The sequence below is a fragment of the Heptranchias perlo genome, chromosome 1, assembly GCF_035084215.1.
Source record: "Heptranchias perlo isolate sHepPer1 chromosome 1, sHepPer1.hap1, whole genome shotgun sequence".
NCBI lineage: Eukaryota > Metazoa > Chordata > Chondrichthyes > Hexanchiformes > Hexanchidae > Heptranchias > Heptranchias perlo.
Window position 1 is genome coordinate 127,518,897 of NC_090325.1, and position 25,655 is coordinate 127,544,551.

The 25,655-nt window shown below is 44.2% G+C and overlaps 1 protein-coding gene across 1 annotated transcript in view; it reads right to left on the bottom strand.

The window, feature by feature from the left end:
- The window catches only part of LOC137326017 (ankyrin-2-like), a 418,648-nt gene that overhangs the window by 53,319 nt on the left and 339,674 nt on the right, over window positions 1–25,655 (bottom strand). Inside the window, exons 36-40 of the mRNA XM_067990953.1 lie at window positions 11,081–11,177; window positions 9,758–9,986; window positions 8,915–9,040; window positions 6,047–6,169; window positions 350–382 (exon numbers count right to left, since the gene is read on the bottom strand). Coding sequence (XP_067847054.1) covers window positions 350–382; window positions 6,047–6,169; window positions 8,915–9,040; window positions 9,758–9,986; window positions 11,081–11,177 — 608 coding nt within the window. The remainder of the gene's footprint in view (window positions 1–349; window positions 383–6,046; window positions 6,170–8,914; window positions 9,041–9,757; window positions 9,987–11,080; window positions 11,178–25,655) is intronic.

Below are 25,655 nucleotides of genomic sequence, written 5' to 3' on the forward strand. Positions count from 1 at the left end.
CCTTTAGGACAGATGGGGAGGAGAGAAAAATGATGGAAAAATTGGTGAAAAAAAAGACGATATTTGTCATTGTCTGTGAAATGTTTACAGCTTCATTTTGTGCAGTGCACTGCTACAAACCCCACAGGAAACCAAAGAAGCGATTTCTTTCTCACCGAGCTTTAAGCTTCTTATTCAACTGTAATAGAACTTACGCTGGGATGAAGGAAATCAATGGACAGTTACCAGTAAATAAAACTGCATCATTTTTGGAAACATCGTAGTTTCATTTTGGAATCAATTCCAGGCCTTGTTGGAATATTAGTAATGATGTAGTTAGGCAGGAATGGATTACTACTGTTAAAATTACCTCTTCCTCTTGCTCCTGATCTGAATCTGACTCCTTTCCATCCAAAGTTGATAACAGAAAAAAAAGAATAGGCAGAGCATGGAATAATCAGACAAGGATGTGGTAAAACAGAAATAAAAAGAGCATCAAGGAGTCACAGCTCATCAGCATTACGAATTATTCAGGAGGAATGCTGTGCAATACAAAAGCAGGCAAGGTACAATATAAAGTTCACAAAGAAAAGATAAAAGGGTTGAATCCATCCTACATTGATAAGACTATTTGTTATCAATATACAATGCATCACAGCATGCAGGGTTTTTAGTTTTAATGGGTTGTTTAGTAATAGCTTGGCTTGTTCCGAGTAATGAAAAGTAAAAAAACAAGATCAGATCTTCCTTATTAGCTAGTAAAAAGCATTGGCAATAGATTGTGGAAAAACACTCAATTTGAATCACTGATTAAGGTTAAATTGGACTTTCTGAATACCACAGAATCATTTGCATTTCCTTTATGTGTACTAGTGGCACCTTTAAATATATTGCACAAGATCATGATACATTTTTGTCCTGAGATGAATACTGTCTGATAAAAGATGCTTAAATATTGCCACACCTAATTTGCCACCACCTATATGCTATCAAAGAGGGTATTTATGAGACATTGTCAGATGCTGTAAGATGATTGGGATTGATGTACAGCAGGACACCGTACATTTGTATTTCAGTCAAGCAGTAAGCAGTCATTTTCTGCTTCAATTATTTGGGTAATCGCCACCAGCACAGACTAACAATGTTTTCCCTTTAGAATAAAACCACCAGTAAGACCTTCAATTTCAAGTGTTAAAATGTTTGGTTAACAGTCTGCCCTCCCTGCTGTCTTGATCACAGAAATCTGTGGCTTGGATAAGGAAAGAGGGAGATAGGTAAAGGAAGCTGTGAGAGAAGTAAATTGGGAACAGGAGCATACACTAAGAAAAGCTCATCGGCCTGTGGTATATGACGTGGTGGTGTTATTGTGGTGGGTGGATCTTAAACCTGCTGGAGTCGGAGGTCAGCTGTTTTATATAATGCTTGTGGAATAAGGATGAACGTTCCATCAGCAGGAGGTGTGGGGATGGGGCGTGGGGGGGGAAGAGGGGGAAATTCAGGAAGAGAGTGCAGCAAGGGTGAAACTTCTGTATTCAAAGGGCTGTATGCATTTAAAGGGCTAAGCAGGTTCTTGGAAGAGGGAATGAAATGGCGTTGCACCAGAAAGGAAAAGGTGAGAATCTAACTTCTTTGAGGCTGATGTGGTAGTGCTACTGCCCTAAATGAGAGAAAGGAGGATGCAGCTGTTGGAGTCCCAGGAAAGAACCATCACACAAAATAGCATGGGCCATGTGGAAGGAGGTGGCTGTGGCTGAGTGGAACGTACAAAACCCTGAAGACTCCGTTGTAGTGTTGGAAGAAGTTTAATGACCTCACTAGGTCAGCAAAGAGTGTTTTCAGCTGAAGAACCAGGCAGACAACTGAATAACTAAGAAGCGAAGTGTTATTTCTGGGCATAATAGTCAAGCAATGCCCTTTGGGTCACCATATGGCATCATGTTACTTGTTCCAGAAGCAAAGTCACCTGGTACCACTAATGTCAATTGTCTCAGATCCTCTAATGCATGCTAACACATTGAAGTCTTTATCCTTGGTCTTTGCTCCCTTGTACCTACAAATAATACCATCCATCCATGAATTCAGACTGATTGTGACTGCAAGATCTAGAGAATGCAGCAGCCAATCAACACTGCATTCCTTCTACAGATGACAGCACACCATGCCAGGGAATGCCAAGCCACTGGGGGAGAAGTCCTAACATCCAACATTTAACAGCACATGAAGAAGAAACAATGGCAATAATTGGTTTCAACTCTGGCCTGGCAGTTGGGGATGGAAGTATGAGAGTTACTATGCCGTCAGTGGGCTCATGAGAACTTATTTAATGCTTTAAAATATTCTTCAATCTCTTCACCAGCTACCAGTTTCTTCAAAAGAAATCCAAAAAGAAGTTGATTACGATAGAATGCTGCTTAATCAGACCAAGTGCTTAACACTGCTGCTTTTCTTTCTAGAGCCTGAGAGCCAGGTTACAGCTGAGACGATTGCTGAAGAGCAAGACATTGCAGGCCCCTCTACTTTTGACAACACTCTTGACCGCTCACCCACCCCGTCATGCACCCTCGCCCTTGCATTCAGCAACTCGCAGACATCCACCTGAAGGCCTATAGATAGTGTAGACAAGGAATGACATGTGGTGAGAATCAGAGCTCAAGGAAGCCAGAGGTTGCAGATGTGGAAGTGGAGTCTGGTGCAGTTGAGTGGAAGCACAAGACATGTCAGCACCTGGCTGCAGTGCAAGCAGATGATGATCTCAAGGATCCTGCCATGAAGAGGAGGATACTAGCAGATCACCAGACACATATGGAAGTTCTGTGAGGCCTCTCCCAAGATGTGTGGCAGATGGCTGAGATAGCGGTGGCGTCCACTGCTCTGCCGTGTGCCAGTATCTGATATGGTTTCAACTCATTGCAGGGCAGCCTGTACAAAGTAGCAGCAGGAACATCTGCAAACCTTCCCTTGCTTCATGAGAGATCCGGGCAAGTCAGTCAACTCAATGTGGAGGCACTGAACGAAGGACTACAGGTCATGGGGGGACCATTTGGAGAGGTCAATGACAACCGGATTGCAAAGTATACAGGGCAGTATCTCGGAGGTACTCTCTCCTAAAGATTGAAGGATATTTTTGATTACGTGAAGTCCATTCTCCCACTGATCACTGGCCACTAGCATCCTGTTCCCAGTATCGGTGGGGTAGCTGGTGTGTGTGCCTCAGAGACTGCATCCCCTCATAACAGCAGAGGAGCACTCCATCAGCTTCCTCCAGAAGGCTTCAACTTTGCAGGACCAGGCTGCTTTGGAGCCCATTGCAAAATCAGTCTGTTCTGTGTCCATCCCAGGACTTGGGGACCTTAAAGGAAGGGCCACCTACATCCCAAGAAGCTCATAATGTTTTGCAGCAGCTGTCTACATCTCAGACCCAGGCGCTCAGGTGGACATAGAAGAAGTGATAGAGTAGAGCAAAGAAAAACTTGCGTGGTCACAAAAGGTGCATTTGGTGATAAAATCAAGCAATGTTTTGAAACTAATTGTAATAAATCACTGGAATATTTGATATAAGGACTGCTTGGTGTTTGGTTTTCTTGTATGACAATGGGGGACAGGTAACATGCTGATGCTGAGGCTCAAGATTAGGGTATGATAGCTAGCTGCAAGAAGCAAAGATTTTACTTAGATCATAGAGATGTTGGCAAGGAGGCAGATGGGCTAAGATTTCCAAATATTGTTGCTCTATTCACCTGTGAAGGTGTGCCAATCAATCCGTCTCTCAGGCATGTAGCAGTAGTTGGCACCGCACCCGTTTCCTGCTTTTCATAGGCTGAGTCTTTAGCATCAGCAGTGTCATCATCAAGCTCTCTGGCATCCTCTGGGATATCTACCATCAGAATTTTCTTCATTGCAAAGTCTTGAAGCACACAACATCCTTACCACAATTTGCGAGATGGTGCTAGACGCATACTGCAAGGCATCCCCTGGATCTAATTCAGACACCAGAAGCTTTCTTTGAGCATGCCAATGCCTTGTTCAATTCTGATCCTTGCTTCACTGGTGGTCCTATAAAGAAGCAGCATGAGCCATGGGAGGAGCTGGAACCCCTTGTCACCCAGCAGCAGCCCTGGCCCTGGCCCTGGCCCTTGCCTCTGCTTTTGAAATAGAGCTGAGACACTGGACTGATGAAGTATAAAAATATCATGACAGCTCCCAGCATGTCAGGAGCCTCTTGTTGCTCCTCTTCCTCCATGTAAAGTGGGATTTCTATTGTGCAGCCCTCAGTTAGAAGCTCAGTAATTCTCTTGAAATAGAATGCTTTCCAAGGGTAATGCAGAATGTTTCCCGAACAGAACATTGAGATTTTTTTGCAATATATGTAGTGAACCCCAAGATAGGGCCAAAAGTCTCCAAATGCAATCTTAGTTGAGCAGTGTCCTATTAACCAATAACAAATAATAAAATCCAATAAAGAATTCAGGAGAAACTTCTTTACCCAGAGAGTGGTTAGAATGTGGACCTTGCTACCACATGGAGTGGTTGAGGTGAATAGCATAGATGCCTTTAAGGGGAAGCTAGATAAGCACATGAAGGAGAAAGGAATAGAAGGATATGCAGATAGCATGAGATGAAGTAGGGAGGGAGGAGGCTAGAGTGGAGCATAAATACTGGCATAGACCAGTTGGGCCGAATGGCCTGTTTCTGTGCTGTAATTCTATGCAACTATGTACTTCTGCCTTGATACACAGTTCTGATCAAACTGCCCCTTTTAAATAATGTCATACATTCTCAAGGGCAGATGGTAAGGCAGAAGTCATGGAATTAATGAAGGATGACATCTTCCTGTCCTAACTCTGTCGCAGGTGCTGCTTCAGCGTACTCAAACACACCATGGAATTTATACTGGGGCATTTCTACAGTGGAACTCCAGTGTACATCAGTCTTGCCAAAACTTCCAGGCCCCAGAAAGGTGTAATTGCCAACTTACGCCCTCCCTCAACCCAAGAATTTCAGGGCCTACTGTTTGGCAAAAAGAAAGACCAAGCTGAGTTATTTTGCTAGGCATAGTGCCTTACTTCTCTGCCGTGCATCTTCTCTGCCCTGATCAAAATACAAGACACCGTATAAGCCAGATTTTAGCAATAAAAGGTCAAGTATGTCACAGAAAATCATGAGCTTTCAGGTCTCCCGTCCATGGAAATAGTCCGAATGCGACTCGAAAATGGTGGGCAATGATCTACCGACCTGTTGTCGCTGTGGCTGCAACAATGTTTCCCTACGCCTACCTCTGGGTGACTGGAGCGGCCCTAAGTCAAGCAGTAGGCCCATTAAAAATGCTCATTGGGGTCATATGACATATATAGGACCCTGATTGCCAATTTGAGCCCGAGTTGCAGGTGGAGCTGCACTGTGCACATTCCGATTAGCATCGGGTCCGGCCGAAGAGGATCCCTAAGGCGAGTTTCTCTTCAATTTTGTTGGGCTGGGAGGAGCAGGAATGCACCTCCAGTCTCCACAAACCCACACCAAGCCTGGGCCGTTGCTGCTCCAGCTCTCCCCTCCCGCCCCCCACCACCCGCCCTCTGGGAGCCCATCGTTCTCCTGCCCAAAGGCCGGCCACGTGACCTGATATTGAGGTGGCCTGGATCAAGCAGGCTGCCCCAGGGAGTTAGGTTACTGGCTGTCCCCCAGCTGGCCCATTACAAATCAGGCTCAGTCCTCAAAATGGACCAGGCCCCTTGATGGGATTAACGGGTTATCAGCCGGCACGTTCCGCTGACCAGCCACCCAGAGTCTGCTCTGGGGCAAGTCCAGCCCATAGTCCCATTCTGAGGAAAGAAAGAAAACTATTAGAGGCAAGCAAGTCAGGCGTGGTTGAGATTAGGCTAGATTCAAAATGAAATAAACACAAACCTATCTAATTCACTGCTACTGTAACTCAAGTTAGGCCTGTACAGTATTTTGCTTTCAACCAGTGATGAGCTTTTAAAACACCTCGCCTTGGTGTATGGTAAACATTAGACAATAGTCTCCACTCTGATATTTTTTGAGATGTAGAACAAAAACAGCCATTCTTTACCTTGCTGTAAGGGGGTAGTGTAATATTTAGGTTGCAGATAGCATGTTGTACAAGACCTCTTGTGGATTTTGGCTCTTTTATGAAGGATAATCGTCCACAAGGTTCCTGAGTTGTATCTCGTACCTGTTGAGAAACAGTCCAGAATTTGAGTTGGCTCATACAACTCCTGTTGAAACGCACCAAAAAGTATTTGGAAACTTTGGCAGGCCAGCACCCACCCATTTAGGTAAATCCCACTGAAATGCGCCAATGCATCATTTGTTTCTGATTCATCAAGCTAAAAATTATGAACAGCTCTTTTTCTTCCCCAAACGAAAGGAAAAGGTTTGTCAATCATTTTTTCATGAACACAATGTCATGCTAAAATAGCAGCATGAAAGTATATTTAATATTATTCAGAATTGCCAAGAGTAAGCCAACAAGTTCTCGCAACTTGAACAAACTAAAATTCTAAATTTAATTTTTAAAAAATCATCAATTCTGATTTAGTATGAACATTTACACACAACACCCTATCATTATGAAACAGTATATCCCCCAACTCACTGAGAGCAATGCTGCAGAAGATCTGCTAGCATAGGTTATAAAGTTTTCACCAACTCCAAGGATCAGGGATAATAACAATTAACATCTGAACTTGAATATATACAACACCACCACAAGGTCATATTCCACCTAACAAGATTATCAGGAATTGATGAGATTTATCACATCTTCTGCTCCCTATGACATTACTAGGAATTGGGTAGATGCATCACCACCACTAGTACTTCCCTTTCCCATTATTATGAGGTGGAGATGCCGGTGATGGACTGGGGTTGACAATTGTAAACAATTTTACAACACCAAGCTTGTGAATTTAAAATAAAATTGCTGGACTATAACTTGGTGTTGTAAAATTGTTTACCATTATTATGAGGATATAATTTCCACTCCTACTAGACTACCAGAGAGTGGACGGACTCATTACAATGAGGTCACATGCTTCCCTTTCACCACATCAGGGGCTAGAGTAATGCACCACAAAACTAGAATGCCCCTATCACAAAAACAAGACGGGCATGGAGCAGTTGGATGGATTCCTATTATAATTTAAGGTCAAATTAATTTTCGCTGTCACTATGTAAAATGGCCAACATGAACAAATTATTAAATAACCTTTTAAATCATTGTGACCTAACGTAAACATGCAATTAAATGTTTGGTTGCTTCATATCAAATAGTTAATGAACCACAATAAGAATCCCTAAGGTGCTACATACTGCCCCTCGGCGACATCATCAGGTTCTACATGTGTGCTGACGACACCCAGCTCTACCTCACAACCACTTCCCTCGACTCCTCCACTGTCTTTGATTTGTTACACTACTTGTCCAATATCCAGTACTGGATGAGCAAAAATTTCCTCCAGCTAAATGTTGGGAACTGTCTTTGGTCCCCACCAAACTCTGTTCCCTAGCTACCGACTTCATCCCTCTCCCTGGCCACAGTCAGAGGCTGAACCAGACTATTCGCAACTTGGTGTCCTATTTGACCCTGAGATGAGCTTCCGACAACTCCATCACCAAGCCTGCCTACTTCCATCTCTGTAACATTGCCCGTCTCCTCCCCTGCCTCAGCTCATCTGCTGCTAAAACCCTCATCCATGCCTTTGTTACCTCTAGACTTGACTATTCCAATGCTCTCCTGGCCGGCCTCCCATCGTCTACCCTCCATAAACTTGAGCTCATCCAAAACTCTGCTACCTGTATTCTTACTCGCACCATGTCCCGTTCACACATCACCACTGTGTTCGCTGACCTACACTGGCTTCCGGTCCCAGAACGCCTCGAATTTAAAATTCTCATCATTGTTTTCAAATCCCTCCATGGCTTTGCCCCTCCCTAATTCTGTAACCTCCTCCAGCCCTACAACCCTCCGAGATATCTGCACTCCTCCAATTCTGGCCTCTTGTGCATCCCCGATTTTAATCATTCTACCATTGGCAGACGTGCCTTCAGTTGCCTAGGCCTCCCTAAACCTCTCCGCCTCTCTACCTCTTTCTTCTCTTTTAAAACGGTCCTTAAAACATACCCCTTTGACCAAGCTTTTGGTCACCTGTCCTAATATCTCCTTATGTGGCTCGGTGTCCAATTTTAATTGGCAACGCTCCTGTGAAGCGCCTTGGACGTTTTTACTACTTTACAGATGCTTTATAAATGCAAGTTGTTGTTGTTGCTATGGAATTTTAATTCATAACATTCCACAAAAATGCAAACAATTTCCACAGATTTCACAAAAAATATCAGTCAAATTAACCAACATTTTTTCTTTACTTTTAATTTTCTAGTAACAAATAAATTTAGTTGTTTGAAAAATGAAAAGGTCAGATGTTAAATCACTGCCCAGTGGGTAGCAGAGCTATACAGACCAGAAGGTCCCAGGTGTGATTCCCGGTCTCTACAGAGTTAGCTAATATCAGTCAGGGCAGATATAAAGGTGTCACAATTGGGTGTTTTGCCCCTGGGTTATGGAAGGGAAAAATCTGCCAAGGATCCTGCTTAGATAGTTATCCAGTGACCTCTGCTGGGAAGTGTGCTTGTGTGGATGTTGGGTGAGCAGAGGATCATGTTTGTCATGTCCCTGTGGTCAAATAGCCTTCTAATGTTCACTGTCTGGGCCCACACACATTAAGTGTTAATTTTGGCAAGATACTGGAGGCTTCCAACCATGCTCCAGCATGATTCAGAGCTTTCAAGAAGGTGGTGGGGGGGTGAAGTTGAGGGGCAGGGAAGGAATGAAATGGATGAGCATCAAGTCTAAATATAACTTGACACATTACATGCTCCCTATATGTACTAGTACAAACAATAACTTGATTTACTATACCTTGACAAATAGTGCAAGTCTATTTTCTTTGAAAGCATAGAAACTGAACAGATGGTGCTGTCCACTCTTTGTGAGAGGCACAAGGTTGCCAAAACAGTCAGCATAAATAGGCTTGCCTTCCAATACCTACAAAAACACAGACAATTCAGATGAAAGTATTCATGCCTCCATAAGTAAAGTGCTTCTGATTCATTCGTTCCCTACCCTGTATGCTTTTATTACTTTGTTAAATCTACAGCAAGAAATAATAATGTGTATTAGAATGTGTAATATAGTTGTCAGTTAAAATAAACATGAGCTCTGTATGAACTTAGGAAATGGAAGTATTTTTGGAAGGGATTCAGACTGAGTCTTCTTACAGATGTACTGCCATTTTAAACTAAATTTATAACAACTGTCTTGATTTATAATATAGTTAGAATAAATGTAATATAAAGTTGTATTGAATTAGAGAGAACTGATTAAACTTTTACAAAAATTGTTTGTTGAGTTCAATTGTTTCTTGAATGAGGGTAATTATATAGGTGCTAAAGTGAAGTAATACTGCAGATTTTATTCTGTAAAATGGTGCGTGTGGGGCAGATTTTCCTGTTACTGTACTATGGTGCATTGAATCACCTGGGCTCAGTAAATAGAGAAAAATTGGGTGGAGAGGTTTACACATCCATAAGCTTTGACACCTGATTTTCTCTATTCGCTGCACCCAGCCATTTTTTTTGTTTTCTCTTGTGCCAAAATAGGAGGGAGCAAGGTCCGGAGCAAGGTCCAGATCAGGCCTTGGTGTAATCCTTCAGTATTCTAGAGGACTGCCTATCTATTCAACTCATTCAATATTTATGTTACCTCAACATCCCTGCTCCTTGCAACCTCTGTGAAATTTTCCTGCTGTTCCAATGTTTTGTCCACCTTGTCGTCTGTCATACAGAAACATCTCAATCGTGCCTCAATGGGATCAAGTGATTTGGCAAAAACTACAAATTTGGCCATGTATGGTACACAGATAATCTCTCTATACACTTGTGTGGCAAAGTTGACAGATTCTTGAATCTGTCGGCAGTCTATGAGCCAGAACCTGCAAAACACAAAACATTTTATTCATTCTCAACCATCCGTCTGCCATTTATTAGAGTAGAGTAGCAAATTGATTGGGACAGCATACAAATGGCAATTCATAGGAACATAGGAACAGGAGTAGGCCATTCAGCCCCTCGAGCCTGTTCCACCATTTAATTAGACTAGGGCTGATCTGTATCTCAACTCCATTTACCCGCCTTTGCTCCATATCCCTTAATACCCCTACCTAACAAAAATCTATCTATCTCGGTTTTGAAATTTTCAATTGACCTAGCCTCAACAGCTTTTTGGGGGAGAGAATTCTAGATTTCCACTACCCTTTTTGTGAAGATGTGCTTCCTGACATCATCCCTGAAGGGCCTAGCTCTAACTTTAAGGTTATGCCCCGTGTCCTGGACTTCCCCACTAGAGGAAATACTTTCTCTCTATCTGCCCTATCAAATCCTTTAATCATTTTAAACCTCAATTAAATCACCCCTTAATCTTCTGTACTCAAGGGAATACAAGCCTAGTCTATGAAACCTGTCTTCATAATTTAATCCTTTTAGCCTCAGTACCATTGTGGTGAATCTGCACTACAATGTCTTCCAAGGCCAATATATCCTTCCTGAGATCCGGTGCCCAGAACTGAACGCAGTACTCCAGATGCGATCTAACCAGAGCTTTATATAACTGTAGCTCAACTTCCATCCCTTTGTATTCCAGCCCCCTTCAGATAAAGGCTAACATTCCATTGGCCATTTTAATTATATTTTTTACCTGTCCACTACCTTTTAGTGATTTCTGTACTTGGATCCCTAAATCTCTCTGCTCATTCACAGATCCTAGCTTCTCACCATTTAGACAATACTCTGCTCTATCTTTCTTAGGTCCAAAGTGTTCACATTTCCCCACATTGAACTCCATCTGCCACTGTTTTACCCACCCACCTGATCTATCAATGTCCCTTTGCAACTTTCTGCTCCCACCTACACTACTTACTGTGCCACCTAACTTAGTGTCATTGCAACTCCCTGTTCGCAATCGTTCTGTAATCCGGTGCATCTTGGGAAATCAAGGGCTCAGAGCTCTAAAACTCTCTAAAATCCTTACCTAGCTGACACATTCGTTGTGAAGGAAACGCACTCATTTACAAATGATAATGGTGTAGTTCCGGTTATATCTTCCCACTGGGCGGGGGTTGTTCCACCTAGAAAGCAAAGCAAAACCAGAAGCTATTATTCCAATGCTGGATAGTATGGTGAATATTCTCTCAACACAAAGTTTACAGGAAGGTACATTGACAGTCAATTGGTGAATATTTGTACTACTATTACTGCTACTATAACAATAATTTGCATTTATAAGGTCAGAAATGGGGATGTTCGCTGATGATTGCACAGTGTTCAGTTCCATTCGCAACCTCTCAGATAATGAAGCAGTCTGAGCCCGCATGCAGCAAGACCTGGACAACATCCAGGCTTGGGCTCATAAGTGGCAAGTAACATTCGCGCCAGACAAGTGCCAGGCAATGACCATCTCCAACAAGTGAGAGTAATTCAACGGCATTACCATCGCTGAATCCCCCACCATCAACATCCTGGGGGGTCACCATTGACCAGAAACTTAACTGGACCAGCCATATAAATACTGTGGCTACAAGAGCAGGTCAGAGGCTGGGAATTCTGGGGTGAGTGACTCACCTCCTGACTCCCCAAAGCCTTTCCACCATCTACAGGCACAAGTCAGGAGTGTGATGGAATACTCTCCACTTGCTTGGATGAGTGCAGCTCCAACAACACTCAAGAAGCTCAACACCATCAAGGACAAAGCAGCCCGCTTGATTGGCACCCTATCCACCACCCTAAACATTCACTCCCTTCACCACCGGCGCACCGTGGCTGTAGTGTGTACCATCTGCTGGATGCACTGCAGCAACTTGCCAAGGCTTCTTCGACAGCACCTCCCAAACCCGCGACCTCTACCACCTAGAAGGACAAGAGCAGCAGGCACATGGGAACAACACTACCTGCACGTTCCCCTCCAAGTCACACAACATCCCGACTTGGAAATATACCGCCGTTCCTTCATCGTCGCTGGGTCAAAATCCTGGAACTCCCTTCCTAACAGCACTGTGGGAGAACCTTCACCACACGGACTGCAGCGGTTCAAGAAGGCGGCTCACCACCACCTTCTCAAGGGCAATTAGGGATGGGCAATAAATGCCGGCCTCGCCAGCGACGCCCACATCTCATGAACGAATATGAAAAAAAATTATATAGCATCTTCATTGTAGAAAAATAACCATAGCTTCACAGAGGTGTGAGGAAAAATCATACATTGTGCCAAAGAAGGAGCGATTAGGATGGGTGACCAAAAGCTTGGTCAAAGGTGTGAGTTTTAAGGAAGGTCCTAAAGGAGAAGAGGGGTAGAATGACTGAGGGGTTTGGGGAGGGAATTCCAGAGAATGGGACCTCGGTGACTGAAGGCATAGCCACCTATGATGGGATGCAAAGATTTTTGGAGTCAGAGGAACAGAGCATTCAGGGAGAGGGAGATGTTGTAGGGCTGGAGGAGATTAGGGAGATAGGGAGGGTTGATCGATTTAAAGGCAAGAGTTATAATTTTAAATTTGAGGCTTTGGGGACCAGAAGCCAATCTAGGTCAAGGAGGCTGGCGATAATGGGCGAGTGGGACTTGGAGTGGGATAGGATAAGGACAGCAGAGGTTTCCAGCTGAACTTTATAGATAGTGGCGAATTGGAGTAGTTGAATCTGGAGGTGACAAAAGCATGTATGAGCGTCTCAACGGCAGACGGACTGAGGTAAAGGCGGACACAGGTTATGTTACGGAGATGGAATTAGGTATAGAGAAACTGTATCTAAAGCGAACTGCATTTTGGGTTGTATTAATAGAACCATTCAGTATAAATCAAAGGACACCATTTTGACACTACACAAGTCACTGGTGAGACTGCATCTGGAGTACTATACCCAGTTTTGGTCCCCCTACATGGCAAGTGTTTGTGATGGAGAGGATATGGGGTTGGAAGCTCAGCTTGCAGTCGGCCAGAGGGGATTGGAGTCAGTGGCGTGGGTACAGAGTTTGTGGTTGGGACTGAAGACAATGGCTTCTATTTACTCAATGTTTAGCTGGAGGAAGTTACACCTCATTTAAGACTGGATATTAGATAAGCAATCTGATAGTACAGAGCCAGTTGAGAGGCTGAGAGAGGTAGAGCTAGTGCACACGTAGAAGCTGACCTCAAAAAGATTTAGATGTGCGAGGGGAATGGGGCACACAATGGCAAATGGTGCTTAATTTAGATAAATGCAGTATCATGCATGTTGGTAGGGCCAACACAGAAAACACATATCATTTGCAGGGAACAATACTGAGAGAGGTTGAGAGAGAAAAAGATCTAAGTGTTTTTGTGCCCAGATCACTGAAGGTTCATGGCCAAGTAGAGAAACTGTAGATAAAGCTAACAGTATGTTTGGTTGTATTAATAGAACCATTCAGTATAAATCAAAGGACACCATTTTGACACTCTACAGGTCATTGGTCAGGCTGCATGTAGAGTACTGTGCCCAGTTTTCATCCCCCCACATGGTGGGTGATACAGTGACCTTGGAGAAGATCCACAGCAGAGCTACAAGAATGACTTCTAGCTTAAAGAACCTCAGTTACTCAGATAGACTCAAGGACCCCGGTCTATTTACTTTAGAGCAGCGTAGACTTAGAGGTGACCTGATAGAGGTCTATTAAATAATTAAAGGGCTGAATACCACCCTATTGATAGATTATTCCAGTTTAACAGATTGGGGAGGACCAGGGGACATGAGTTTAAACTATGGAAGTGTAGGAATAGATTGGTTCTTCTTTTTCCAGAGAGTAGTGAGCCTCTAGAATACATTGCTGGCTGGTGTGATGGGTGCTGACTCTCTGTCATGCCTTCAACAGGGAGCTGGACCAGTACTTGACTGGGGCAGAGATCGCACTGTATAGAATGTAAGTGTCTTTATAGATAACACTTGGTTCATGTGAACTCCTGGACTGGTTTCAATCACCTGAGGGGGTCAGAGAGGAATTTTCCAGAGTATTTTTTCCCTTATTGGCCCTGGGTTTTTTCTCTGTTTTTTTGCCTCTCCCAGGAGATTACGTGGCTGCAGAGGTGTGGGGAGGGCAGAAGTGTTTAGTCATGATGCCCCAGCCATCATGGTGAAGGGCAGGCCTGATGGTCCAGCTGGTGTTTTTCTGCCTGTCAATTTCATATGTTCATATGTATAGCTGTGGATGATACAGATGAGGAAGATGAAGGTGCCAAAGATGGATCCTTGGGGGACTCTGGAGATGATGGTGTGGGGTTGTGAAGAGAAACTACTGCTAAAGATACTCTGGCTATGATTGGTTAGGTATGAGTGGAACCAGGAATCAACAAAGCTGGATAACAGAGGAAAATCATCTAAGAATGATGCTTTGGTCGACTAAATTGAAGGCTACAAAGAGGTTGAGGAGGGTGAGAGGAATAATGCATCACAGTCATTGTCACAGAGAATGTCGATTGTGACTTTGGTCAGAGCTGATTTGTTGCTGTAGGAGGAGCAGAAACTTGATTGGAAGGATTCTACCAGGGTGTTGTGGGAGACATGGGTACAGATGTGAGAGGTGACATAGTTCAAGGACCTTGGAGAAGAAAGGGAGGTTGGAGATGTGACAGTAGTTAGTAAAGAAAGAGGCTAGAGGGTTGTTTTTTTGGGAAGGAGGGTGATGACAATGGTTTTGAAAGTATAGGGGACAGTGCCTGAGGAGAGTGAACCATTTACAATATCAGCTAACATGGGGGCTAGGAAGGGAAATTGCATGGGAATGGGGTCAAGGCAGTAGGGGTAGGTGTCATAAATAATATGAGCTTGAAGAGGGCATGAGGGAGATAGGAAAAATCTAGAGAGCAACAAGGACTAGAGTGGAAAGGTGGGAGGGTATTTTGCTTATTGGGGAAAGAGGAATGGGGGAAGCAACAGAGGCAGAACAAATGGTATCTATCTTGATTATGAGATCCTTGCACTTGTTGTAGGAGGTAAGAGTTGAGGAGCAGGGCAGAGGGGTTTAAGGAGGCAGTTGGTAGAAGGGAAAAGAAGCCTGGGGTCATTTTTGCCATCCAAGATGATTCTAGAGTAGTGGGTGATTTTGGCAGAGGAGAGAGGGACCCATTGAGCTTGATGCGGTCAAGCCAGTAGAGGAATTTAATAAATTTCAAGTCTGAAGTAGACATATGGTGGGGCAGCTCAGCTGGACCATGAACGCCGTTACATTTTTGGGATTCATGCTAGTCTACTCAGGTTCAACATCATAGATTAGTTCTGTAAGCAAACCTCGCATCTCCTAGTATCCAGAGCATGTCTTTATCCGCCCAATATTTCGGTAAATGATAGCAAGACCCAGGGATCAAACAGTGAACCATTGCCATTTATGCTGACTTACTGGAACATGTCCAGTATGCTACGAGATTTCTTATTCTTCGATAGTCAGATTGAATATACACTCCAGCAAAACCTATTATCTGTCAGACTGAGGATCGGACTAGAAACAAACTGATGGTTTATTTAACACAGAACAGGCAAATAAATAGCACTCAGTACAAAATATTTTATTTACAGAAAAGAAAGAACTTGCATTTATATAGCACCTTTCACGACCACAGGAAATCCCAAAGTGTTTTACAGCCAACAAAGTACTTTTGAAGTATAGTCACTGTTGTAATGAAGGGAAACTGGGCAGCTAATTTGCACACAGCAAGGTCCCACAAACAGTAATGAGATAAGTGACCAGAAAATCTGGTTTTGGTGGTGCTGGCTAAGGGATGAATTTGGCTGGGTCACTGGGAGAAAATCCCCTGGTCGAAAATCCCCTGGTCTTCTTCAAAAAATGCCATGGGATCTTTTACATCTCATCCAAAACGCCCCTGGATGGGTGGTGGTTTGGGCCTGTGTGTCTATGAAAAAATGATCTTTTACATCTTCCTAAGGGGGCAACCTTAGTTTTACATCTTATCCAAAAGACCTTCAACAATACAGGACTTCCTCAGCAAAGCAATGAAATATCAGCCTAAATTATGTGCTCAAGTCCTTGGAATTGCGTTTGAATCCACTACCTTCTAACTCAGAGACAAGAGTGCTACCAATGAGCCAAGTATGAAATTTATATTATGGTAAATATATTGGTAAAAGAATAATTAAGGAGAGGGATGGACCGTTCAAAGATGAAGAAGAGATTCTATTTGTGCAGGGTGAAAGCATGGCAGAGATTAAGGGTTTTAAATTGGGCCGCATAGCGCCCGTTGTGTAGGCGCTACGCGAACCCCTGAGGATCCAAAATGGCGTTCAGAATGCGTGTGCACACTTCTAGCATGAGGTGCGCCAGACACCATCTTGGTAAAGGCATTTGCGCACGCGCAGGTAACGAGCGCCAGCACCATGTAAAGTAGGAAGAATATACGGTAGATCAGTGTGCAACGCTGATTTAAAGGGACAGATGCAATTTTGGAACATCGCACAGCTGAACAGGTCTTAAACAGCACGGAGGACCCCCCCCCCCGACTAGTGCTATTTAAAGGGATCATGCAGGAGTTACAGGTTAGCTGCTGGATTATTACTTCTGGCTGCTGATGCATCTGTACCTGTTTTTGGAGGTCTCCTATACTTGAATACTAGTTCTAGGGGACATAGCTTGAAAATTAAAGCCAGGACTTGCAGGAGTGAAGTTAGGAAATGCTTCTACATGCAAAGGATGATAGATATTTGGAATGCTCTTACGCAAACGGCAGTTGATGCTAGCTCAATTTTTACTTTTAAATTTGAGGTTGATAGGTTTTTGTTAACCAAAGGTATTAAGGGATACGGGGCTAAGGTGGGTATAGGGAGTTAGATCACAGATCAACCATGATCTCATTGAATGGCACAACAGGCTCGAGGGGCTAAATGGCCTACTCCTGTTCCTATCTTCCTATGTTCCTATAATAAAGTTTCAATACTCTACAGGGAGTGGGCTGGCTAACTGACAGGCAACAGCAAGGGCACTGGTGGAGTGGCAGGGGTGGGACAGGAATGCTGTCATCCTGAGAGAGGACAGCAGGTTCATGTTCAGGTTCATGTTCCATGGAGTCACTGCCGCTTGCTGCCTCCTGTGATGCTCCACCTTCTCCTGCAACAAAGCGGGACGTATGTCGGTGAGTGTCCTGCAGGATGTTTGGGTGATGTGGCTGTCATGGTTGAATAGCTGCCAGTGTGTGTGACCTGTGAGTTGTGGGTGTTTGGATAAGGGATGAATTTGGCTGGGACACTGGGCCATCCCTTAGCCAGCACCACCAAAACCAGATTTTCTGGTCACTTATCACATTACTGTTTGTGGGACCTTGCTGTGTACAAATTAGCTGCCCAGTTTCCCTTCATTACAACAGTGACTATCTTTTGGATAAGATGTAAAACTAAGGCTGCCCCCTTAGGAGGATGTAAAAGATCATTTTTTCCACTTATGTCAAAGCACTGAACTTCTTCCTGATCCTTAGGAGGATGTCAATTGTCAAGTGGCATCTCCTACCAACTGCACCACTAGCTGCATCCATTGCTCCACGCACCACACCCCTCATCACCCACCTACCAACAAACTCTTTCCATCAGTACTCAACTCTTCCAATCAGATGCTTCATCTCATTCTCACACATTACCACTGTTGCAAGCCACACACCCACAAGATCATTTTTTTCCACTTATGTCAAAGCACTGAACTTCTTCCTGCATTGCATCCATGTTCATGGTGCTATGCGCCTGGCATTGACTTTGTCCCCTACTGCCTCCCACTGCCTCAGAAACATATGTCTGAAGGGACTCTTGCACCCCCCCAGCGGATATAGGATGCCCCGCCTTCTATCCACCTCTTGCACCAAGGCCTCTTGTGTATCATCAGAGAACCTTGGTGCATGCTCTCTCGCTGGCCCAGTACAAACTCAGATCGGCACATTGGTGAGGTCTGGAGGATGTGGGATTTAGTAGTGCGCAACCTTTATTCAATGTTTTAAAATAATTTAATAGTTTGTAAACATAGGGACGGGGCCTGCATCTGTGTTTTACATGTGCAATGTCTGATCTCTGTTTAGACTCTGTGTGGACCTGTATCTTATATTTTGCAAATATCAGAGTCTCGCAAAAGATGAGCAGCCCAGTTGTTGCTCATTAAAAATTCCAGAGGTCCCACCATCACCATGCTTCAAACATTACAGCACAGATTCACTTCCCAATTGACTTCTACCACTTCCTGCAGCCACAATGTATCTCCCCTTTAAGAGGTGCAGGTGGCCTTTAAGTGACACTAGCCACTCGTGATATCTTGGCCCCCTGCTGGTGAGCAGTCACTCAACAGCGCAGGAAGGGCTGGCTGGATGCAGCAATCAGGTAAATTATCAGGCTGCATGAAGGTTACATTGGCAAAGGTAGTCGAGGACGAGTTCATGGAACGCATTTGAGGCAGTTTCCTGGAACAATACGTCATGGAACCAATCAGGGAACAGGTTATTTTAGATCTTGTATTGTGTAATGAGACAGGGTTAATTAATACTCCCACAATAAAGGATCCTTGGGGAAGAGTGATCATAATATGATAGACTTTCACATTGAGTTTGAGAGTGTCGTACTTAAGTCAGAAACCAATCTTAAACTTAAATAAAGCCAATTACATTGGTATGAGGGGCAAGTTGGCTAAGGTAGATTGGGAAATTAGATTAAACAATATGACGGTTCATAAACAATGGCAAATATTTTTTAAAAATGTCAATATTCTCAACAAATATACATTCCATTGAGAAATAAAAACTCCATGAGAAGAGTGATCCATCCGTGGCTAACTAAAGAAGTTAAGGATAGTATTAGATTAAAAGAGGCCTATAATATTGCCAAGAAGAGTAGTAAGCCTGAGGATTGGGAGAGTTTTAGAAACCAGCAAAGGACGACCACAAAATTGATAAAAAGGGAGAAAGTAGAATATGAAAGTAAACTAGCAAGAAATATAAAAATGGAATGTAAGAGCTTCTACAAGTATGTAAAAAGGAAGAGAGTAGCAAAAGTAAACATTGGTCCCTTAGAGGCTGAGACAGGAGAAATTATAATGAGGAATCAGGAAATGGTAGATGCGTTAAACAAATATTTTGTATCTGTCTTCACAGTAGAAGACACAAAAACCATACCAGAAATAATGGGGAACCACGGGGCTAATGAGAGTGAGGAACTTAAAGTAATTAATATCAGTAGAGAAAAAGTACTTGAGAAAGTAATGGGACTAAAAGCCAATAAATCCCCTGGACCTGATGGCCTACATCTGAGGGTTCTAAAAGAGGTGGCTGCAGAGATAGTGGGTGCATTGGTTATGATCTTCCAAAATTCCCTAGATTCTAGACAGTCCCAGCAGATTGGAAGGTAGCAAATGTAACCCCGCTATTCAAGAAAGGAGAGAGAGAGAAAACAGGGCACTACAGGCCAGTTAGCCTGACATCAGTTGTCAGGAAAATGCTGGAATCAATTATTAAGGAAGTGGTAACAGGACACTGAGAACATCATAATGTAATCAGGCAGAATCAGCATGGTTTTATGAAAGGGAAATCATGTTTGACAAATTTATTCGAGTTTTTTGAGGATGTAACTAGCAGGGTAGATAAAGGGGAACCAGTGGATGTAGTATATTTGGATTTTAAAAAAGGCATTCGATAAGGTGCCACATAAAAGGTTATTATGCAAGATAAGAGCTCATGGGGTTGGGGGTAACATATTAGCATGGATAGAGGATTGGTTAACGGACAGAAAACAAAGAGTAGAGATAAACGAGTCATTTTCAGGTTGGCAGGGTGTTACTAGTGGGGTGCCGCAAGGATCGTTGCTTGGGCCTCAGCTATTTATGATCTATATTAATGACTTAGATAAAGGGACCAAGTATAATGTATCCAAAGCTAGGTGGCACAGTAAGCAGTGAGGAGGACACAGAGTCTGCAAAGGGATATATACAGGTTAGGTGAGTGGGCAAGAAGGTGGCAGATGGAGAATAATGTGGGGAAATGTGAGGTTATTCACTTTGGTAGGAAGAAGACAAAAACAGAATATTTTTTAAATGGTGAGAAACTGGTAAATGTTGGTGTTCAGAGAGACTTGGGTGTCCTCGTACAAGAAACACAAGAAGTTATCATGCAGGTACAGCAGGCAATTAGGAAAGCAAATGGCATGTTGGCCTTTATTGCAAGGGGGTTGGAGTACAAGAGTAAGGAAGTCTTACTACAATTGCACAGGGCTTTGGTGAGATCTTACCTGGAGTACTGCATTTTTGGTCTCCTTATCTAAGGAAGGATATACTTGCCTTAGAGGCAGTGCAATGAAGGTTGACTGGATTAATTCCTGGGATGAGAGGGTTATCACATGAGGAGAGGTTGAGTAAAATAGGCCTATACTCCCTGGAGTTTAGAAGAATGAGAGGTGATCTCATTGAAACATATAAGATTCTGAGGGGGCTTGACAGGGTAGATGCTGAGAGATTGTTTCCCCCGGCTGGAGAGTATAGAGCTAGAGGGCATAGTCACAGGATAAGGGGTCAGCCACTTAAGACTGAGGTGAGGAGGAATTTCTCCACTCAGAAGGTTTTGACTCTTTGGAATTCTCTACCCCAGAGGGCTGTGGATGCTGAGTCGTTGAGTACATTCAAGGCTGAGATGGATAGATTTTTGGACTTTAAGGGAATCAAGGGATATGGGGATTGGGCAGGAAAGAGGAGTTGAGGTCAAAGATCAGCCATGATCTTATTGAATGGAGGATCAGGCTCGAGGGGCCATATGGCCTACTTCTGCTCCTATTTCTTATGTTCTTAAGAAAATAGAACTGATGGTGGTTAAGTCACCGGGCCCTGATGACATGGATCCTAAGCAGTTGAAAGAAGTCAGAGAGAGCAGAGGCTCCGGCCACAATTTTTCAATCTTCCTTAACTATGAACAATTGCGAGTTGAGAATGAAGCTGGGACCAATGTCCTCGCGAGGAGGTTCACTAGTGCTGAGGTGTGGGGGGGGGGAGGTTAAACTAATTTGGCAGGGGGATGGGCACCAGGAAATAACATTGGAAAGGAGGAACAAGGGCCACAAAGGATCGGGACAGAGAGATACACTAGAGCAAGTAATAGTACAGTATTAGGTAGTATCACACTAAGAGAGAGACTAAGAAAAAGTCTAAGACTGGTTTGCAGTGCATGTGTGTAAACACATGAAGCATGGTAAACAAGGTTGGTGAGCTGCAGGTGCAAATAGCCACATGGAAGTACGATGTCGTGCTGATTAGGGAGACCTGGCTCAAAAAAGGGCAGGATTGGGTACGAAATATTCCTGGGTACAAGGTGTTCAGGAAAGATAGGGAAGGAAAGAAAGGAGGGGAGTGTGGCAGTATTGATTAAGGAGAATATTGCAGTACTGGAGAGAGAGGATGTCTTGGAGGGATCAAGGACAGAAACTATTTGGTTAGAGTTAAGAAATAAAAGAGGTGCCATTACACTACTGGGTGTATTTTATAGGCCACCAACTAGTGGGAAGGATATAGAGGAGAAAAGTTGCAGGAAAATTACAGAGAGGTGCAAAAGCCATAGAGTAGTGATAACTGGGGACTTCAACTATCCTAAAATAGACTGGGATAACAATAATAATATAAGGGGCAAAGAGAGGGAGGAATTTTTGAAGTGTGTTCAGGAAAACTTTCTTGACCAGTACGTTTCTGGCCCAACGAGGAAGGAGGCATTGCTGGACTTGGTTCTAGAGAACGAGGCAGGCCAAGTGGAGCAAGTATCAATGGGGGAGCATTTAGGGAGCAGCGATCTTTTTTTTATTCGTTCACGGGATGTGGGATTCGCTGGCGAGGCCAGCATTTATTGCCCATCCCTAATTGCCCTCGAGAAGGTGCTGGTGAACCGCCTTCTTGAACCGCTGCAGTCCATGTGGTGATGGTTCTCCCACAGTGCTGAAAGGAAGGGAGTTCCAGGATTTTGACCCAGCGACAATGAAGGAACGGAGATATATTTCCAAGTCGGGATGGTGTGTGACTTGGAGGGGAACGTTCAGGTGGTGTTGTTCCCATGTGCCTGCTGCTCTTGTCCTTCCAGGTGGTAGAGGTCGCGGGTTTGGGAGGTGCTGTCGAAGAAGCCTTGGCGAGTTGCTGCAGTGCATCCTGTGGATGGTACACACTGCAGCCACAGTGCGCCGGTGGTGAAGGGAGTGAATGTTTAGGGTGGGGGTTGGGGTGCCAATCAAGCGGGCTGCTTTATCTTGGATGGTGTCGAGCTTCTTGAGTGTTGTTGGAGCTGCACTCATCCAAGCAAGTGGAGAGTATTCCATCACACTCCTGACTTGTGCCTTGTAGATGGTGGAAAAGCTTTGGGGAGTCAGGAGGTGAGTCACTCGCCGCAGAATACCCAGCCTCTGACCTGCTCTCGTAGCCACAGTATTTATATGGCTGGTCCAGTTAAGTTTCTGGTCAATGGTGACCCCCAGAATGTTGATGGTGGGGGATTCGGCGATGGTAATGCCGTTGAATTTCAAGGGGAGGTGGTTAGACTCTCTCTTGTTGGAGATGGTCTTGTCTGGCACTTGTCTGGCACGAATGTTACTTGCCACTTATGAGCCCAAGCCTGGATGTTGTCCAGGTCTTGCTGCATGCGGGCTCGGACTGCTTCATTATTTGAGGGGTTGCCAATGGAACTGAACACTGTGCAGTCATCAGCGAACATCCCCATTTCTGACCTTATGATGGAGGGAAGGTCATTGATGAAGCAGCTTAAGATGGTTGGGCTGAGGACACTGCCCTGAGGAACTCCTGCAGCAATGTCCTGGGGCTGAGATGATTGGCCTCCAACAACCACTACCATCTTCCTTTGTGCTAGGTATGACTCCAGCCACTGGCGAGTTTTCCCCCTGATTCCCATTGACTTCAATTTTACTAGGGCTCCTTGGTGCCATACTCGGTCAAATGCTGCCTTGATGTCAAGGGCAGTCACTCTCACCTCACCTCTGGAATTCAGCTCTTTTGTCCATGTTTGGACCAAGGCTGTAATGAGGTCTGGAGCCGAGTGGTCCTGGCGGAACCCAAACTGAGCGTCAGTGAGCAGGTTATTGGTGAGTAAGTGCCGCTTGATAGCACTGTCGACGACACCTTCCCATGAGGCAGAAAGGTAGGGCAACTGAAGTCAGAGCTCCCTGGATGACAAAAGAGATAGTGAGTCAGATGCAACAGAAAAAAGGTCTGAATGACAGATGTCAGGTTGATAACACAAGTGAGAATCAGGCAGAATATAGAAAGTTCAGAGGGGAAGTGAAAAAGGAAATAAGAGGGGCCAAGAGAGAGTATGAGAATAGACTGGCGGCCATCATAAAAGGGAATCCAAAAGTCTTCTACAGGCATGTAAACAGTAACGGGAAGTAAGAGGAGGGGCGGGGCCGATTAGGGACCATAAAGGAGATCTACTCATGGAAGCAGAGGGGATGGCTGAGGTACGAAATTAGTACTTTGCATCTGTCATTACCAAAAAGATGCTGCCAGAGTCTCAGTGAAGGAAAATATGGTTCAGATACTGGATGGGCTAAAAATTGAAAAAGAAGAGGGACTAGAATGGCTTAAAGTAGATAAGTCACCCGGGGTACTTAAAGTAGATAAGTCACCCGGTCCGGAAGGGATGCGTCCTAGGAATTTTTTTATTCGTTCATGGGATGTGGGCGTCACTGGCAAGGCCAGCATTTATTGCCCATCCCTAATTGCCCTTGAGAAGGTGGTGGTGAGCTGCCTTCTTGAACTGCTGCAGTCCGTGTGATGAAGGTTCTCCCACAGTGCTGTTAGGTAGGGAGTTCCAGGATTTTGACCCAGTGAACGATGAAGGAACGGCGATATATTTCCAAGTCAGGATGGTTGGGCCTAGGACACTGCCCCAATTTTGGCACAAGTCCCCAGATGTTAGTGAGGAGGACTTTGCAGGGTCGACTGGGCTTGGTTTGCCTTTGTCGTGTCCGGTGCCTCGTGGTCCGTCTGGTTTTATTCTTATTATGACTTTTTTTAGCGAGATTGTACAACTGAGTGGCTTGCTAGGCCATTTCAGAGGGCAATTAAGAATCAACCACATTGCTGTGGGTCTGGAGTCACCTCTAGGCCAGACCGGGTGAGGACGGCAGGTTTCCTTCCCTACAGGACATTAGTGAAGCAGATAGGTTTTTACGACAATCCGGTTGCTGAGGGAAGTAAGGGTGGAAATTGCAGAGGTACTGGCCATAATCTTCCAAACATCCATAGATATGGGGGTGGTGCCAGAGGACAGGAGAATTGCGAATGTTACACCCTTGTTCAAAAAAGGATGTAAGTATAAACCCAATAACTATAGGCCAGTCAGTTTAACCTCAGTGGTGGGGAAACTTTTAGAAACGATAATCCGGAACAGAATTAGCAGTCACTTGGACAAGTATGGATTGATTAGGGAAAGTCAGCATGGATTTGGTAAAGGTAAGTTGTGTTTAACTAAGCTGATAGAGTTTTTTGATGAGGTAACAGAGAGGGTAGATGAGGGCAATGCAGTTGATGTGGTGTATATGGACTTTCAAAAGGTGTTTGATAAAATACAGCACGGTAGGCTTATCATTCAGAATGCAGCCCATGGAATAAAGGGAGCAGTAGCAACATGGATACAGAATTGGCTAAGGGACAGGAGACAGAGAGTAGTGGTGAACAGCTGTTTTTCAGACTGGAGAGAGGTGTACAGTGGTGTTCTCTAGGAGTCAGTGCTGGGACCACTACTTTTCTTGATATATATTAATGACTTGTACTTGGGTGCACACGGCACAATTTCAAAATTTGCAGATGACGCAAAACTTGGAAGTGTAGCGAACAGTGAGGAGGATAGTGATAGACTTCAAAAGGATATAGACAGGCTGGTGGCAAGGGTGGACATGTGGCAGATGAAACTTAAGGCAGAAAAATGCGAAGTGATACATTTCGGTAGGAAGAACAAGAAGAGTCAATATAAACTAGAGGGCACAATTCTAAAAGGGGTACAGGAGCAGAGAGATCTCGTGGTATATGTGCACAAATCGTTGAAGGTGGCAAGGCAGGTTGAGAAAGCGGTTAAAAAAGCATACGGGATCCTGGACTTTATAGAGTACAAAAGTATGGAAGTCTTGATGAACCTTTGTAAAATACTGGTTCGGCCACAACTGGACTATTGTGTCCAGTTCTGGGCACTGCACTTTAGGAAAGATCTGAAGACCTTAGAGAGGGTGCAGTAGAGATTTACTAGAATGATTCCAGGGATGAGGGACTTTAGTTACGTGGGTAGACTGGAGAAGCTGGGGTTGTTCTCCTTGGAACAGAGAAGGTTGCGAGGAGATTTGTTAGAGGTATTCAAAATCATGAAGGGTCTAGACAGAGTAGATAGAGAAATTGTTCCCATTGGCAGAAGGGTCAAGAACCAGAGGGCATAGATTTAAGTTGAATGGCAAAAGAACCAGAGGTGACATGAGGAAAAACTTTTTTACACAGCGAGTGGTTAGGATCTGGAATGCACGGCTGGTGGAGGCAGATTCAATCACGGCCTTCAAAAGGGAACTTGATATGTACTTGAAAGTAAAAAATTTGCAGGGCT